Source organism: Phasianus colchicus, chromosome 1 (assembly GCF_987193195.1).
Source record: "Phasianus colchicus chromosome 1, bPhaCol1.hap1.1, whole genome shotgun sequence".
Taxonomy (NCBI): domain Eukaryota; kingdom Metazoa; phylum Chordata; class Aves; order Galliformes; family Phasianidae; genus Phasianus; species Phasianus colchicus.
Window position 1 is genome coordinate 54481372 of NC_143436.1, and position 14874 is coordinate 54496245.

The 14874-nt window shown below is 40.4% G+C and overlaps 1 protein-coding gene across 1 annotated transcript in view; it reads right to left on the bottom strand.

Annotated features, from left to right (window-relative positions):
• Positions 1–6359: 6359 nt before the first annotated feature.
• Positions 6360–14874, bottom strand: part of POLR3B (RNA polymerase III subunit B) — a 67900-nt gene continuing 59385 nt past the window's right edge. The window contains exons 27-28 of the mRNA XM_031600054.2: positions 10286–10459; positions 6360–6950 (exon numbers count right to left, since the gene is read on the bottom strand). Of these exons, the coding sequence (XP_031455914.1) occupies positions 6821–6950; positions 10286–10459 (304 nt within the window). The 3' untranslated portion in view covers positions 6360–6820. The remainder of the gene's footprint in view (positions 6951–10285; positions 10460–14874) is intronic.

Sequence of the window (14874 nt, forward strand, 5' to 3'; positions counted from 1 at the left end):
GCACAACTTAAGGCCATTTCCCCTTGTCCTGTCACCTTCGTTCAAGAAAGATGAATGGGTGCTTGGAGTGTGGGTGCTTGGAGAGAAGGGAAAGGTCATCAAAGGGTAGGGAGGGTATCCACTTAAAATCCAATAGTTTGAGCTCTTTCAAAAACAGGTTTCCATGAGTGTCCTCCATTCTGCAGCCATTTGTTGCAGTGGGCTGGAGCCACACAAACTTTCCTTGTCATAAGATGTTCCTCATGGTGGTACTAGACCCCAAACATCAGTTCTAGACCCTAGCATAAATACTTTGGGAGTAAGTGCCAAGGAGTGAGGGCAGTTTCAATGCACAGTAGGGGAAGAAACTAAAGGGTAGTAAGAGCTATCTATTAATTTAGCCATAATACCCAAGGCAACAGTAGGCTGAAGTTCTAGCCAAGTTTTCTCTTGGATTAGCAAGGACAGGAACTTGTGTTAATTTTAGTAATGAGTGAATGTCTTGTGAACAGTTGTATCAAATGGTGTTGGCAATATGAAGGACCTGGAGCGAATGGCTTAGAGGACCCTTTTGGATCCCCAGCATCTCAGCATGTACAGAGTGAGACTTCATTATTTTAGCAGTGGCTGCAGTCTGGGAGTTTTTTCTTGTTTTCTAAGCCTGCTACCTCTGTCCCAGAATGAACAAACACTTCTGTCTGCTCACTTTCCCAGCTCTGCAGCTGTTTTCTTTCTTTCTTTACCTACTAGGAAAATCCCACAGAAGAAAAAAGAGAAGGATCTTGTTTATGTACTGGTTTCCCTTTCCCAATTACGTTTCTTATCCATACAGGAAATGCTAACTTTATTTTACATATATTAACACTCCTTAGGAAGCTATATACATAGGTGAAGGACAGGATATGGAATAAACTGACAGAAGGCTTCTGGAATCAACTGTGTGCGTGCTTGGGAGTGTGATGCTGACAGACGCAGGAACTGAAGAACATCAGAAGGCATCCCAGATAAACACGCACACGCCGATCCTTCAGAAGGCTTTCACTGACACAGGCACTGAGAGAAAGTGGCTGGGAGAAAGCGATCAGAAGAGCTGAGGCATGCAAATGATGGATTGCACTTGCATTGGGCAAGGGGGTACCTTCTTTTTAGATTGAATAAAAAGTAACGTTAATTGCAGCTGGCTTGCTGGAACTTTAGAAATGTCCAAAGCCAACTTTTGTTGAAAATGAGTGTAGGTCCATCTTAACTGATCTGCTTTTATTAATGCCTGAGAAAGGAATTTTGCTCGGCTGCGGTTCCTGGGTTCAGGGAGAACTGCAGTGCCAGAGTTGCCAGAAGGGACTGTGCAAAACAACTTGTTCACACTGGCCAGCTTCAACCTGCACAGAAGGAGAGAATAAACTCTTCTGGTCTTGCAGGTTTGGGCGACATCAGTGTCTGTAGGAGTCCAGAAGAACTCCTGCATCTAGGGCTGCTGCCCTAGGAGTCCCTTGCTGACTTCAGTACGAGGAAAGGGCAAAGAGTCATCAATTTCTGAGCTTACACCAGATTTAGCTGGCTTTTGTTGTGCGTGGCTGGTACTAGTTACCAGAGGATTTGTACTGTGCGTTGGAAGAAGAGCCAGCCCTAAAAGCTATTATAGACAACAGACACAGAAAAGATCCATTCCAGACTGCCGAACAACTGGACGTGAAGCCATCATATCCTCTTAGATGACTGACTGATAATGAGTTTCTTTTGATCCGCCTGGAGCACAGAGCATTACCGTCAGTGCCTGCTGGTGACTGGCAGGCTGAGGCTTGAATGCAGAGTTAAGTTTTCAATTGACTATGAATTAAAGGTAAAACCATTATCAGAATGCAATTTAGCAAGAAATAAAAACGTTACTGTTTAGCGCATTAATTTATTTTGCTCCTTAGTTTTTGTATTATTTTTTCTGTTCATAATGTTTTGACGTTTGTTAAGTCTGAGTGCGCTGCCTGAAACTGAAAAACATATGCTTAGCTCAAACAGCTCCCTGAAACTCATGGTAAGGAAAAAGTCACTGCTGCTGTTAGCAGGGAGTTGCTTTTCATTTGGACCAACACACTGTTAATACACTGACTGGGATGAGGGGATAAAGACATGCAAAATGAAGCTATAAGAAAAAAATACTTGGTCTCTGCAAACAACTCAAAGGCACCTGCCTCAGGAAACAGGGGAGTAAAAGAATAGCTGGAATTAGGAGAAACACATAGTTACTCTTTCCTGCTCCCCACCCCACTGCAGCAGGATGCAAGGAGTAATGGCCTGCTTACAAGCTCAGAAAGATTTTTCTGAAGGTGGAACAGTGGTCCGCCTTCACTCACAGAGTGGCTAACAGGAATCATCGCTGTTGACTTTTATGAGAGAGGAATTAAGCCATATAAGCTGCTTTTTAAAAATCTCAGCTGCAAATAATAGTAGTAATAATAATAATAATAATGTATCGTCTCTGATGGGAGCTTGGAGAAAGTTTAACCAAGTTCTGGTGTTCCCCTGGACACACATTCATATGCATCTGTGGCAAAGATGGTGCACACATCCTGTGAGTCTGTATGGTGAGTTCTTAAATGACTGCCAAGAGGCAAAACTCACTGGCTGATTCCAGCACCCATTACTACTCTGAGGAGGAGATACTGATCAGGTCCTCAGACACCAGCTAGAGCAAGGTTAGTGAAGCAGTCAGTCATTGCCCTCCTTAACCCTTCCCAAAGAATGAATTTCCCCACTGAAAGCGGGTAGAAACATGCAATGGGAAGGACAGACCAAGCCAGAACTTGTGTTCAAACATGCTCAAGTTTCTAGGAGCATTCAGGTCTAAAACATGGGTCCATTTCCTAGGCTTTTGAGCCTTAGACGTAGAAACTGGAATGCAGATCTTCAGTGTGCCTTGCACACATTAAGCTTCCCAGCACCGGTCCAGATAATAGCAAAGAGTCACCATCTGGCTGGATTTTACGGTTTGATGAAGTGCTCAGTTTTAAGGCAAGCACGTGTCTGGCACCTGGGGACTGCAGAGTCCTGATCCCAGTTCTGGCACAGTTTTTCTGTGGCCCTGGGCAAGTCACGTCCTCTTCGGAGGAGGGAATTCATCAAGTGCCCCATGGTCCCACTGAACCGGCAACAGGCTGTTAAAACAATCCTCAGCTCCAAGTGGGGAGCGGTTGGCTGGGGGGGCATTGCAGCAGTGCCAAGCTATCTCCATGCCACAGCTCAGAGCTGCTGGTCCTGGGGCACAACCGAGAGCCTGCGCTGCTCCTGCAGAGCCCTGCACAAGAGCTCAGGTAGGTTGTTCCAGGGTTTGGGAGTGCACGGGCTAGAACCAGCCTAGTTCTCTGATCCTCCCACGGAAGAAGCACTGGTAAGTTTTGAGCCCTTCTTATTTGGTTTGGTCTGCACAATGACATTTACTGCTACAATCGGACTCTACAGGTGCGTTCTGAGCAGGGTTTGCAAACCAATTTGCAGAAGTTACAGCACCATTTATTAGTTTGCCATTTGTTATCACTAAACAATGACACGATCTTCAGACTTCTAACTTACTCCCACATTACTATAAACCACAGATGTTTTCTATTTATGAGCAAGAAACCCCAAGTAATGTCACAGTGGTAATTTCTCATCATTGTGGTCTATTTTTTGTTGGTTTTCCTCTTTTTTTTTTTTTTTTTTTTTTTTTTTTTTAAGCAGCATGCAACTAGGGAGCCCATGGAATTCAAAGCCCTCTTTGCTGCATGCTCAAACTTCTTTGTAAGCAAAGCTCTTAACAAGATACGGACATTACAAACAAAACCTATTCATTTTCTACATCTTAAAATTATTAAATCCCAGTATACCTGTATTTCATATTATAGCCTCTCTGAATGCCAGAATTGGCCAGTCTGGTTTCATTTTTCTTTATAGTTTTCTTGTTCACATGTTTGGAAACATTTACCTTAGAAAAGAAAGAAAGACAGAAAGAAAGACAGAAAGAAAGACAGAAAGAAAGACAGAAAGAAAGACAGAAAGAAAGAAAGAAAGAAAAAGCCTGAAAGGGTATGCAGATGACAAAGTGAGGCTTAGTCATTTGGCTAAGTGAGGCTAAGTGAGAGTTTTTCTGAACTCTAAACAACACTTTACCTGCAACTCCACAAACAGCTGTGCTTTTTCTGCCCCCTCCTTGACTTGATTCTGCTTCTCACACCAGAACAGTACAGCTAGGCATGGATGCTGTTTGAAGGGGTAGCTCTTAATGTCTGTGTTTTGAAATGAAATAATTGCTGAATTCTGTTCCAGAAATACTCCTGCCATTTGATTGTGTTGAATCCTTAATCTGCAAAGTAAATGGGAACTTATGATATATGGAGTTAGATAGCTCTTCCCACAGAGCACACACCTCTGGAAGTGGACTGTATTCTGCCGTTCAGTTGGGACTAATGCTGGTGACCTTCAAGCTGAATAGCAATTGGAGTAGAAAGCCTCTCCTGGAGGCTAACTAGTGAGAGATAAAGAAGTTGCAAAAGAATGAACATTTTTGGCAATTTTCTAGCCACAAGTCCTCCTGCTAATGCCTTAAGATTTTGTTATGTTGTTCAGAATACTGTATCTCTTTCAGCAGATGTCTTTCATGGCAGGGTTGATCTGGGGAAGTTTACTTACAGCAATACAGCCCTTAGCTGGCATGAGACCTCTTTGTGAAGGAACTCACTGTATAAAAAGGGGGGATGGGAGGTCGGCTAGGAAGATAATTGAAAGGATTGCAAAGATGAGGCTGACCAGAGGAAAGCAGTGTGACAGCTGTGGGATTCTGAGGATATATTTTACTCCACTAGCCTCTGTGTCGTAATTTGCCCTGTCTGCAGTAGGGTTCCTTCATTGAACTGCCTCTTTAACCACAGCTGTCTGCTCAGTTTCTGCTGCTGGTTTTGTACTGCTTACTCTACTGCAAAGAACTTACTTGTGAGTGTCTTAAGAAGGAACATAGGCATCCTCTTCAAGAGAGGCAAGAAGTAAAAATTGGGATTTCAGCTCAAATCTGCAGGCATATAAACTCCTATATATTCATAGATTTCGGCAAGACAACAATAACATGTAAATGAAACTGATCAAGTATCACCAAAGCAGTTCATAGTGGATGATCCTCTCTTGTTCCTAGACTTGTCTAGTTTCTATGTTCTGCTGGACACACCCAATGCTAAAATTGCAACCAGCTTCCTAAGCTACAATAGAAGATTTCCTTTACTCTCTCAAGATCTTCTCAAAAACCGTTGCCATGCTTTCATCAGCATGAGGTAAAACAGCTGCAAGGTCCCACCTTCAGGACTGCACACAGATCTGTACTCTCAACAAGGTTACATGGGAGCACGCTACTCTGCTCTTCTCTGCTGCGTCTGCTTAAATTTCTGCAGGTGTAATTGCTTGCATTCCTTAGTCTTGATAATGTCCTGTAGTTCAGATCTCTTAAGCCAGGAGATCACTTAAAAGAGGACTGGCTAGCCCTTATCCTAAGAGTAGTTTCCTTGTGTCAAGTCAACGCTTCTCCCACCAACATGCTAAAGCCTGTGAGGCTCACTCCCTCTGGTGGTGCACCCGAGCTTCAGTATGGCAATCATGGAGCAAAACAAGTTTGTTAATTTGGTTGGGGCTGCTGGTTAACCCCTTCCTCTAGTAGTTTGCAAATGACAATTTTTGGTTTATGTCATTCTGCCATAAATCATCATAAATAACCCAGAGCTGCTCAGATCTCAGTAGAGGTGCTTCAAGAGCTTTTCCAGTCCAAATGTGGTGCTGAGATCTGCACTGTCATCAGTCCTACTGGAAGAAAAAAAAAGAGAGAATAAAATCTCCCCTTTCAGATTTTGTTTGTAACCTAAGACACAAAACTGCTAGTTTACGTATTTTGTTAGCAGCTTAGAAAGTCTATTCAAGCTGGTATTCATTTCTGCTTCTTAACGGCAGCAACATGACTGGCATAGTCGTGTCAGGATGATCAGCATCCACAGTTCAGCTGTATGAGGAGGCAGAGGGCACCTCAGGACTTTCACAGTCAATGTTCTAAATTCTGACTGATTTAGTGCAGTATATTTCTCTCAAGCATCTAAAGATGCTCATACTTCCTCCTGACTTCAGTTAAAAAGATAAATGTGCTTTCCTAAGAAAAGACTCAGAAGAGTTTAGGGTTCTAAGTGAACTCTTGGTTCATCTGCTGCTTTAGACCTTGCATCTCATTAAAAACATTGCACCTAAAAATGACTATTTCAAATTCTCTAGGTGGTGTTCTTTCCTATCTCTAAGACTGACTAATTAATGCTTTTAACAACATGCTTTAGGAATAGCAAAATGTTTTAGACATTACAAGAAGGCTTCACCATTCTTACACAACACAGCACCACAAATTCAGGCACAATTATTTAAAACATTTATTAGCCTTTCATATTCCACTAGTCTGTAAAACATACTTTTAACCTCTCTGAATAGATGTGCCCTGAGGGCAGCTCATGCCCTAGTCCAGCAAAACATTTTTCAAAACAAAGTATGGGGTTGCCACACTCCTAAAAGGGATGCATGTGCCTTACTGGACCATGACTTCATTCCCCCATTCCCATGTGCCCTGTTCACTACGACACATCAATGCTTTCAGAACTATTAGTGAATGTTACTGATGAAGTGTCTTCTGTCAACTTAAAACAGGTAGAATACACACAAAAGATTTCCTACAACCGGTTTGCACCTCCTTCTGCCCACTTAGGTTGTAGAGTTACTTCTGTTCACCAAAAAATCTTCCAGTTAGATACGCTGGATTTCAATTTATACAGAGTACTTTTTCCCTTCTTTTTCTTGTTCATTCATTGTACTTAGCTAGTTTTAGCCTAGGTATGATATTCATCGACTGCAGTTCTTGGAATAAGAGTTTACAGGCATAAGGTATCCGCAGAGAAGACACGTGACATGATGATTTGCAGTAATGGCACCTATGGAAACAAGCAAAAAGAAAGTCAGAGTTTATGCACAAACAAAGCTCTGCAGAAAAGAGCAGTTGCCACTATCCACCATTTTCTTTGTCCACCTGCATTTAAACACTGCTTTCAGTCCCAGAAGGAGGTGAGTGCTTGAGATGCACTAGCACTTAAGGAAGTCACAACTTTAGGCTCTTAAATAAATCTGACTGAAGTTAATAAGGGCTTCATGTTAAACCTGCACTTTTCTTGGACAAGAATCACAGTGCTTAGCAGTTAACAGGACTGACTTCTACTTCTTCACCACTTGCATAACTTCCAACAAATATTCAGTATTACATAATGAGAAAGAAGGTGAACAGAACAAAGTATTTCTGAAACATGACTCATGATTCAGTTTCCATCTTATAGACAGTCACAGAAAAGAGGCAGGAAGAGAATGAAAGATCACATTTAGTTGGGAATTTTTTTTTCCTTTATTCACAATGTTACCCTAAGCTGCCTCAAACCAACCCACATTTCTAACTCGGAAAAGGAGCATCTCTCCTTAGGTACCTCTGTAGGAACAGCAAAATCTTTTGTAGACATGGAGGTCTGGTAAAACTGCTTTAATACACAGTCTTTGTACTCTTTACTCAAACAGTGATAATAAAATCTGGCAGAGAGTTTTTCCTTTTTATTTCTTACCTCTGTATTTCCTCATTCTCTCGTATTCTCCATCTTCTGGCTTTGGAAAGTTGATGAAGCCAGGCCTTTGGGAACTGGGGACAGTGTGTCCCAGCACTTCCCTAATGGTCTATCAAAGCTCTCCTTCTGCTTACATGTTTCATATTTATATTCTCGGCATAAAGTCAAGACAATCTAAAGTTCCAAGCAGCTACATGCTGCTGTGGTACCGAATGAGTCTAAGAACCAACATCTGCAGTAAAGCCAATGCTTAGTCACTTGTTTCTGTTATCAGTGATCTTGATCTAGAGCCTGAGGGAGTCACTGCAGCCACGTCTAATAAGACTGCTTGATGTTATGCTCCTGGTTATGAAACTCACCATTAGTTCTTTCACAGTTACTCTTCACTGACTATGCTACTTCTCTTTTATGGATATACTTAAAAGAACATCCCCAAGAGCTGATCTGAAAAATTGACCTTCTCATGCTCCATAATTGGGGTATTTCTTTTTTTTTTTTTCCTCTTGAAAATCATCTAAGTTTTGACAATGAATGGTATAGAAGATTTAATTACATTTCTCTAGTTTATGATGCCTTAAATCAGAATGGACATCAATTACAGGTTCATAACTATTAACTTGGTCCAAATTCATAGTGATAGCTGTGTTTTTACGGAGGGTGAAGCAGCAAAAACAGAAGCAATTTTTGATGACGGCAAATAGCAAACAATTGTACTCAAAAAAAGACACTTTGCAAACCCTGGAAGCTTGATGAGTCACAATGTTTCTGTTTCTCAGCAGAAGTCTAGTGTTTGATAACAGCAGCTAAGAGCTGAGGAGTCCAGACTAGGTGCACCACACCTTGAACCTAGATCCTCCTGGGCCTGTTCTGTATGTGCATGGAGATCATCCAGAAAGGTTACAAGATACAATGTGCACAAATTGTAAGTTACTGTCAAACAGAGGTCATAGAAATTGAAGTATCCAAGAGACCATTTGATTTTAGGACTGATGCTACACTGAACAGGAAAAGGCAATAGTGCCAAAGCTGATCTTAAGATTTTAAAATGCCCAGACTCTATGGAAAAGAATAACTTCTCACCATCAGAAAGGACCAAATGTCATTCGAGGAATTCAGTACATAACTCTGTAGCACAGCAAAGCTGAAGGATTTGCATGCAGCTGGCTTTGTTGCAGTAAGCTTCTATCTGTACCTTTTATGGGGACAAATTCTGTCACCACCACAACAGTCCCATTCTCCTATGAAAAGTTCCATTTCAGGCCCCAACACCAATGCACTGCTACTGTGCTGCAGAAAGACATACCCAACTGCTAGTCCTTGTCTGGGAGGAGAGCACATCTTCCTGCAGACAGTTGTCCTTAATGGCATCCACCAAACAATATGTTTCTACAAGGTTTCTCACAGCAATGTCTGATTAATGCTGGAATCACTTGACAAGGCCAGTTTGGAAGACGTGAGTTTCTCTTAATGACTGTCTCTTCTGTGATGCTCATTATAGGGCCACTTGCTTTGGCTACTGGTAGCTACAGCGTATTACATAGCAGAATCTACCTCTTTTTGATTACTCCTGCACTTCAGACAGCTTTTCACAGAACTCAACTGCAAGAATGTCTCGCTCTGTCTGAGAGTTTCTTTCAGTTATTTTAAAAACTTATTAAACTTTGTTATGTTACAAACTTCAAAACAAAGAAAGCCTTTTGATTAGCAATCCTTTAAAAACAAAGTTTAACACTATCTCTAATCTTTAAATTCCCAATTTCTTCAAGGTGCTTTCATTGAATCCAGTCTCTGAAATTCAATCTTCAATTGTACTACATCTGCATGATGGTATTTTTAAGGCAGTGCATTACACAGTCAGAAGTCGTTTGAATTCATGCATGCCCTTCCTTCCAGGCAACTGCCTTCAACTCTTACTTGTGCTGCAGCAGTTTTAAAAGACCAGAAAGAGGGCTCGCTTGTTACATACAGTGCATACACACTCAAAAAAAACAAGAGCCTCAAAATGTTTATTGCACAAAAGCCAGTAGGGCAATGTCCAACTAGATATCACCAACCACGACAGGCCGTACAAAAAGCAGGCTTTGTCTGTACTTCTGCTCCATAGGGAACTGAACTGCTACTGGTTCATTAGCAAACATGGTGATTTCTTTCTGGCCAGACACACTTCTGAAGAAAGATTTGACCACAGCAAAAAAGGGCAGCTGTCACTTCTATGTTTATAAACTGAAAACATGCCTTACTTTCTTACATATCACAGAAAAATTACTCTCCAAGAACCAAAGTAAATAAGGCCCAACGTCCTGCCTTTCCTGATTGATATTAATATCCAAAATACTGCAAACTTCCAATGTTATTAGGAAATATTTAGAAATGAATCTGTCCTCCTCCCCTAACTTCTCATCTTCCTCAAAATATAAGCACTGAAGTAACTTGCAACTTGAACGCACACAGTTGATATTTTCTTCCCTTAGTCATGGGACTCCTGGCCGAGGGCAAAGTTCTGTCACAAAGAGGCACATTTACTCTCTCTATAACATGTTGATTTATGTACCTTAGAGTTGAGGGCTATCTTGAAAACAGGAACACATAAGAAAGACGCCACATGCACAAAGTGAAGAAGGGACACCATGACCTACAAAAGGCACTGCAGTTAGACAACTTACCAGCCAGAGTATCCTAGCAAGCCACACTGCCCACAAACATCCACTTCAAAGGCATCACTTGAAATCATCAGTCTCTCCAATAACAGCATGCTGGCTCCATAACCTATCAGACAATCCCGTTCCATCTCTCCAAGACGTAAACCACCATCACGGGATCGACCTTCAGTGGGTTGCCTTGGAAATAAATATTAGAAAAATGCAGTAAGAGTTCCAGAACACAGGTTCCACCACCCTAGGAATACCTGCTTTCAAACTGCAGGAATGGTATCGTATCATCAGATAACAACATTCTATAAACTAAAAATCAGTGCTGCTGATCTCACAAATGTTATTCAAATTGAAGCATTTCATCTTTGTTCCTGCACTGGCAACGTGATGCAGTTCTATGAACAACTGCAGTGTCAGGCCATGTCTTTACCTACGGGATGAAGCTGAGCAAGCAAGACCAAAACAGTATCCAAGAAGAAAACTTTATCTAGCAACCACATACCTGAATACAGATTTTGCACTCTCTTTTTGCTGAAACTTTTATTGTATTTTATAGTCATCTAAATGACTGTAAAACATATAAAAACTATATAAACTATATATAAAAACTATAAAATTCAGCAGCTAATGAATGAGTCATCAAGCTGAACTACAACTAAGTGAGGCTAAATTGTTAAAATAAGACCAGTTTTAATCAGAAGTATCAAAACAAAGCAGCAAAAAGCATGATCAGCTACTCCCTTCTGCTGTGTGCGTATTACTAACTTATTATTGATATTCCTTTCTTTTTTTTAAGTAACAATTATCTCATTTACTTTTTCACATCTGATGGTTAACAAACTAATTTCAGTGCTGTATGGGCTCTCTAGCTCCTCAACACAAATTGAAGTCTCACTACTTGTATGAAAAGACTTCTTCATCCTTATAGTGCCAGAAGGAAGGAAATTTTAACAGATCACAGAATCGTAGGGGTTGGAAGTGACCTCTGGGGATCATCAAGATCAACTCCCAAATCAACGGAAACAGACATTGAAAATTTTGAGATAAAAAAGCAAGGTAAAATCTATTACTTAACAGTATATATACACGTATTTTTGGTTGGCCGTGGCCAGAATTTTCAATATTCATTTGTCATGCTGCAGTTTAGTTTGATATTAGTTCCACTCTCATATATTAGCAGACGCAGTAGCACTTGGATTGCAAATATTAAGAGTGAACTATGAAGCAAAAACAATCTTAACTTCCTGAAGCACTAACATATTGCATGCATGTCATTAAATACTTCAATTTCAGTATATTCCCCGAAGCACGACAGCAAAGAGAAGGAATAAAAATTGTTATTGGCAATCACAGGAGGTTTTGTTGGTCAGTGAAAGCCAGTGTTTACGTCCTGTTCCTTTCTGTTAGAGCACTGTAAATCACATAAAATATACAATGTGTACATAACTTTTGGAGTATATTTAGTTAACATTATTTCAATCTACTCAATTGTTAAATATATTAAATAGATTTCAAATAACTTTTTGCCAACTTGGGAAAAAGGATTTCTAAAAGACTTCAACATCTAATAATTATTTACAAGTTAAAAAAAAAAAAAATGTATAGCTAATTACCAGACCAAACTGACCTTCCAAAGATGCAAGCTGTGTTTGTTTTTTAGGGGAAGTAGCTCCCTTTACTTTGACCACAGTGGAACTTTAAGACTAATCTGCTTGTAATTCAAATTGCCCTTTTCATTCACATAACCTTCTATTTTTCCCTGCTGTTGGGAGAATGGGTAGAAGCTGTTTACATCCTGATTAAACTCCCAAGCCCCCCCCACTCGGGCGATAGCACCATCACTGTTCAGACACAGTTTTAAAGGCCTAACCCTGTGGGAATGCAGTTTTGTGAAGTGCTTAGAAGCAGATTTAAAAGCAGTTGAGGCCTCCAGTTGAGCACAGACATTTGCTGCAGCACTAGAAGTACCCGAGTTTTCTTCTACTAACTGATTGTACAATAATAGGTAAACTTGGAAGCCTACTTTCAAGAATTTCACCAGGTGTTGGTCCACAGGATAAAATGCCAACAGAGCTTTATAAACGTGACCCCCCCCCCAAATAAAGTCGCAATCCAATTAAGGGAGGATAAAACCACTTGAAAAAACTATGGGGTCTCAATTCCAGCCCTTGAAGAGATGCAGGACGAAGATTTTTAAGGCAGCTGAAATCCCATTAAAAAAACCCACGCACACACAAACAAAAATTTCAACTTCAATCTTAAGCTCTTAAGCGTTTCACTCCCACTGAATGTCAAAATTATCTCACTAAAAACAAAATAAAACAAATAAAACCCTCCCTTTCAGAGTAGTCGTCTAGTTGTAAAGTACCAAAACTTTCAGTATCGAGTTTGAGCCTTTGAAAAGAGTCTGTTTTTGACTCCTTAAGTTTATCAGAGTTTTTTCAGCTTACACGAGTTGGCAAATTTTTCACACCAAGGGTCATTTAAAATATTCAGACAGTTTTTTAGGAAGCATTTGTGCTTCCCCTTCTCTACACACATACACTGCAGCTGTTGCTCCGGGTAACTGCTGCTGTTATTTATTCTGAATATAACATTCTGAAGACAAAGCAGACACTCAAAAGATAAGATGGGGAATATACAAAAAAATTACATCTTTCCTATTTTAAGGAAAACAGGATTAAGAGGTCTTAAAACTCTTAAATCTTACGTCAAATGAATGGATTTTTTAAATTAAAAGAACTAATAATCAGGCCAAGTGGTCTTCATACTACTCAACTGTTGCATTTGGGAAAAAAAAACATAAAACAATTAACTTCAGTGGTTTAATCACATTAAGGATTTACTGGTGCTAACTCTGCATTTTCTGGAAGAGCAGCAGGTTCAGCTTCACAGTGCCATTTCAGTGGCAGTGGAGGGAAATGTGACCTACTCCCATGAATAAGAGGACACCTCCTGGGTCTCACCTCAACTCCTTGCCTGCACCAGAGCTCTTGGCTGAAAGGCTGATCTGCCAGAAGTGTGGCACTACCTAAAAAAAAAAACATCCCAACAGGAGGTGGGAGCACCGTGCTCTCCAGAGAGGAACTCTGACCACTCTCACATTATGGCTCCACGGTACAATAGGAACTGGCAATATCTGATAAGTTCAAAGGACATGAAAGTGGCAACTCTGACTGCCCATCAAAATAACCATGCCTGCAGAAAGCTTACATTGTTCTCTTATAAACAAAACTAAAACCAGTTTATCTATCAGAGATTTAGCAAGATCGGGCATCTGCACAACACCATCTACAGAACTAAGTTTTAAATTAATTGTTAACCACCCATGGAAAAAAAAATAGTTAAGTCTTGCATTTCATTTAGCGAACACCAACTCAGAGGTTAACATCCTGGTGGTTTATGATCATGTTGACAGAGTGCTGCTTTGCAATTTCACAAAGTCCTGTTTAAATCTAAGCAGTACTTAGCATTAGTGATGTTGAGGGAACTCAAGTTTTCTGCCTTATTTCAGATGGAAATGTAATTCCGTCAGTTAAGGTACGCTTGATATATAGTAAAATGTATTGCAAGATGATGACTGCTAAATTCCATGTTGGAACCTGTTACAAGATTACTTTAAAAGGCAAAAAACCCTCAACAATGTTAGAGGCGATCCAACAGGAAGTGCAATGGATGAAAAAACAATAGTGAATATGAAAGCTGGCAGAGCAGGCTCTCTCAGCAGAGGCGATGGCAATAAGGGTAGTTTAATTAGTTGAGGAGAAAAAAGAAAATTCCTAAAGGACTAGTCAAGTGGCAGCATAAATTGAACATCCACTAGCTTTCCTCAAAGTCAAATAAAGAGACCTAGCTGCATAGTATGATGTTACTGACTGGAACAAAGGATTCAAAGCAAGGGGTGGGGGAAATCACAGCACATTCATCTTTACATACAAGTATTACCTTGACTTGGGATTTAGGTTTCATTTAAATTCAGTATCTCTAAAAAGCTGAGAAAGCTGAGGGAGACAATATGAAAGCTGATGAAGGGATTTGGATAAGCTAGGAACTCTAGTGAAACAACTGTGCGCACCTCTAACTGAGACTAAGTTTTCATTTTCGTATGAAGGGACAACAGTATGACTAACACAGAAAATGGGGCAGACAGACCAATAATTGGGCATATCATTCCCACTACACAATTCATCATCCAAATTGTCCAAATCATACTGGCAAGGAGCTATGACACAAAAATTAAGAAGGAAAGTGCAGCAAAACTATTAGAAGTTTAGAAATAAGTTTTTCATGTTTTCTCTCCCAGTTTAACCATTGATATTTTTCTCTATGGAATATGTGAGACAACTTCAATTTGCCCCAGAGAAAGCATGAGGTCAGAGAGCCAAAATACATGGGAAACATGAAGCAAAAAGCTTCTTTATTAGGTAGAGCAGAGACCTGCACCTCCACTCTGTAACAGTGTATGAGAGGCGAAAGCTGCACCTGTTAAGAGGACAGAGTGGCTAACATGGTGTGTGGGCAGACAGGGCAAACTGTCTGGCTAGATTTAGCTGATAATCCTCTGTGATGGACAGAGTCAGACTAAGGGATTCACTAGAAGC